Genomic DNA, 2,797 nt, shown 5'->3' on the forward strand with positions numbered 1-2,797 from the left:
CTAAAAAAAAATCCTAGAGGAAACACTGGACTAGCAGTCACAGACAGGCTGCCTCATCTGGGTCCTCCCAAGGGTCTATGGCAGCACTGTCCTCGAGACAAACACCAGCTCAGAACTCATCTCAACCAAAACTAGCTGCTTTTAATACCACAACACAAATCAAAAACATGTCTGTCTAGCAGCTATTATGACTCTGATGGACAGCAGAGTTCAAAGTTCCAGGCCGAAAGTGCGTCAACAATAAACCACACCCTGTGGTAAACCTAAGAATTCCAATCAATTCAGCCACCAGGCCAAACATTACAGAACAGGGGCTCACAATCTTTAAAGGAAGTTTGTTCGTTTATTGCCACTGGAGATCACAGCCAATCACAGAGCACCCCACATGCAAACATCACCCACAATTTCCTGGATGCACTCAAAGATAGCAGTACTAATTGGACAGAATGCTGTCTGCCTATTACCTGCTGCCCGAGTTTAGACTGAGCTGATACAGACAGAAGGACAGACAGACAGATATAGAGACAGACAGACAGAGACACAGGTAGAGAGAGAGACGAGACAGAGAGACAGACAGACACAGAGACAGTATGGCAAAATGTCTGTTACATCAGCATGACTGCCTTTGAGCTTCTCAGTCATCACTTCCTGTGGGAACATGCTCAACTTCGATTTGGATCGGATCGGGTCGGAGAGGAGAAGGTCGGGGAGGAGAGGGGAGGACAGTGTCTTAGAGGAGAGGTCGTAGAGGAGAGGGTCGTATAGGAAAGGGTCGTATAGGAGACAGTCGGAGAGGAGAAGAGAGGGGAGGAGAAGGTCGTAGAGGGTCGTAGAGGAGAGAGAGGGTCGAGGAGGAGAGGGTCGGAAAGGGTCGTAGAGGAGAGTGTCGGGGAAGAGAGGGTCGTACAGGAGAGGGTCGTAGAGGAGAGAGAGGGTCGAGGAGGAGAGGGTCGGTGAGAGGGTTGTAGAGGAGAGGGACGTAGAGGAGAGGGTCTGGGAGGAGAGGGTCGAGGAGGAGAGGGTCGGGGAGGAGAAGAGAGGGGAGAAGAGGGTCGGGGAGGAGAGGGTCGGGGAGAGGGTTGTAGAGGAGAGGGACGTAGAGGAGAGGGTCTGGGAGGAGAGGGTCGGGGAGGAGAGGGTCGGGGAGGAGAGAGAGCAGAAGGGAGAGAGAGGAGAAGGGAGACGGGAGGGGTGGATTAGAGGAAACAAAAGAGGAAATCATAGCTTGTTTTCCATACGGCTGAACTGTCTCATAAATTGGGTTATAAATGGATAAGTGCAGTTCTAGCCAACTCAAAGTCCTGCAGTGTCAGTCTGACTGGGAGTTTCACATTTCAACTACAAAGCAGGGATGGTAAATAAGCCAAAACATTCTCTCCTTCCGGTCGTTATGTGTACAGACTACCAACCCACATCTCGTGCATGTGATGCTACAGACCATCTACACAGGCTGAAGAGGGTAACTTTGTTCGGTCAATTATCCAGATAATGCCGTGACAGTCAGCTACACATCACTAACATGCGTGTAACCGTTTATAGATACTGATTTGACGCCATCCAGTTTGTTGCTTTGGGCAGAATTGATCCACACGACACATTACGTGCCTTTAACAGTACGAGCGACGGTCACAACAACTTTCCCCATTGCTGTCATCGGGTCAATAAACTGGTCACCACAAAATAGGTTTGTAAATCATCAACACTCCCTTGTCCTGTTCACATTGGTTACTAAGTCTTAACAATGCGGAACACTGTTACAGGTGGACTAACATGACACAGTTAGCTAGTTAACACATGAAACACAAACACGTAGGGGAGTCACGATACATTGTAGCTACAACGTAGCTAATGTATCGTTTTTGTGGACAACTACAGGGTTTTAGCCGCGAGGAATTAGCCTCATAAAGCACCTAATTGCAAGCTAGCCCTTCAGGGCCGATATTAACCAGGCATTAGGTGAGCGACTGATGGACGGTTGTCTAGCTAGCAATATTTCCTAGGACAGGGAGTTGGGTCTGTAGCTAGTGTGGGAAGAGACGTATTTTGACTCAAGACAGCTAACGTTAGCAAATTCAATGTAAACAATTCCACGCTGATTAGCTAAATATATCGGTCTCACCTGAACCTTCCTCCGCAGTGTTGGCATTGGTCCCCGACCCAGCCTGGGTTACACAAACAGCTGCCAGTAGCAGTGTTGCATTGCCCATTGAGGCACGGCTTGTCGCATTCTTTAGCCTCGGTGAACCTAGGAAGCCCACAGAGCAAACCGAAGACACAGAACAGTAGCAGCGTTTTCAGCATAGAGCCGCGGGGACCTTCTATCAACCCGCAGCTCAGGCTACGGTCAAAGCCTATGCAGGCCCGCCGTACTGCCTTGTCCATCCTCACAAAAGATGGCTGCTTGAATTAGGCACTCCGACTGTCCGATTATCCACGCGACGGATTTGGTTTTCCAGCTCCTTTTTAAGTCGAGAGGAACGCTGTTGAAAAAAAACGTGTAGTATTTTGTTGTATCGGAATTTAATATATTACTTGTTCACATCTTTCCGGTGGTTACGGTACCACCGCCGCACTGAGCCGCATATTGACATCTGGAAGTGACGCGAGGCGTACGGTCAAGTGGAGGAAATGCGCAACGACTTTGAGCGCGAGAGCTTGAATACAGCCTTTGTAGATGCGTCTCCACAGCGCGCTGATTTAATTTTCCTTTATTATAAGAATTTAATAAAAATGTCCTTTATTTAATTTAAATTAAATTAAAGCGTTAATATGTAAAAACTGCACACCAGACACACTG

The 2,797-nt window shown here is 48.2% G+C and overlaps 1 protein-coding gene across 2 annotated transcripts in view; it reads right to left on the bottom strand.

The window, feature by feature from the left end:
• Positions 1-2,621, bottom strand: part of atrn (attractin) — a 49,807-nt gene extending 47,186 nt beyond the window's left edge. Inside the window, exon 1 of one of the 2 annotated variants that reach the window (XM_062469056.1) lies at positions 2,120-2,621. In XM_062469056.1, the coding sequence (XP_062325040.1) occupies positions 2,120-2,382 (263 nt within the window). In that variant the 5' untranslated portion in view covers positions 2,383-2,621. The remainder of the gene's footprint in view (positions 1-2,119) is intronic. The other variant, XM_062469055.1, reaches the window with a different exon arrangement.
• Positions 2,622-2,797: the final 176 nt, after the last annotated feature.

Source organism: Osmerus eperlanus, chromosome 9, assembly GCF_963692335.1.
Source record: "Osmerus eperlanus chromosome 9, fOsmEpe2.1, whole genome shotgun sequence".
NCBI classification, from domain to species: domain Eukaryota; kingdom Metazoa; phylum Chordata; class Actinopteri; order Osmeriformes; family Osmeridae; genus Osmerus; species Osmerus eperlanus.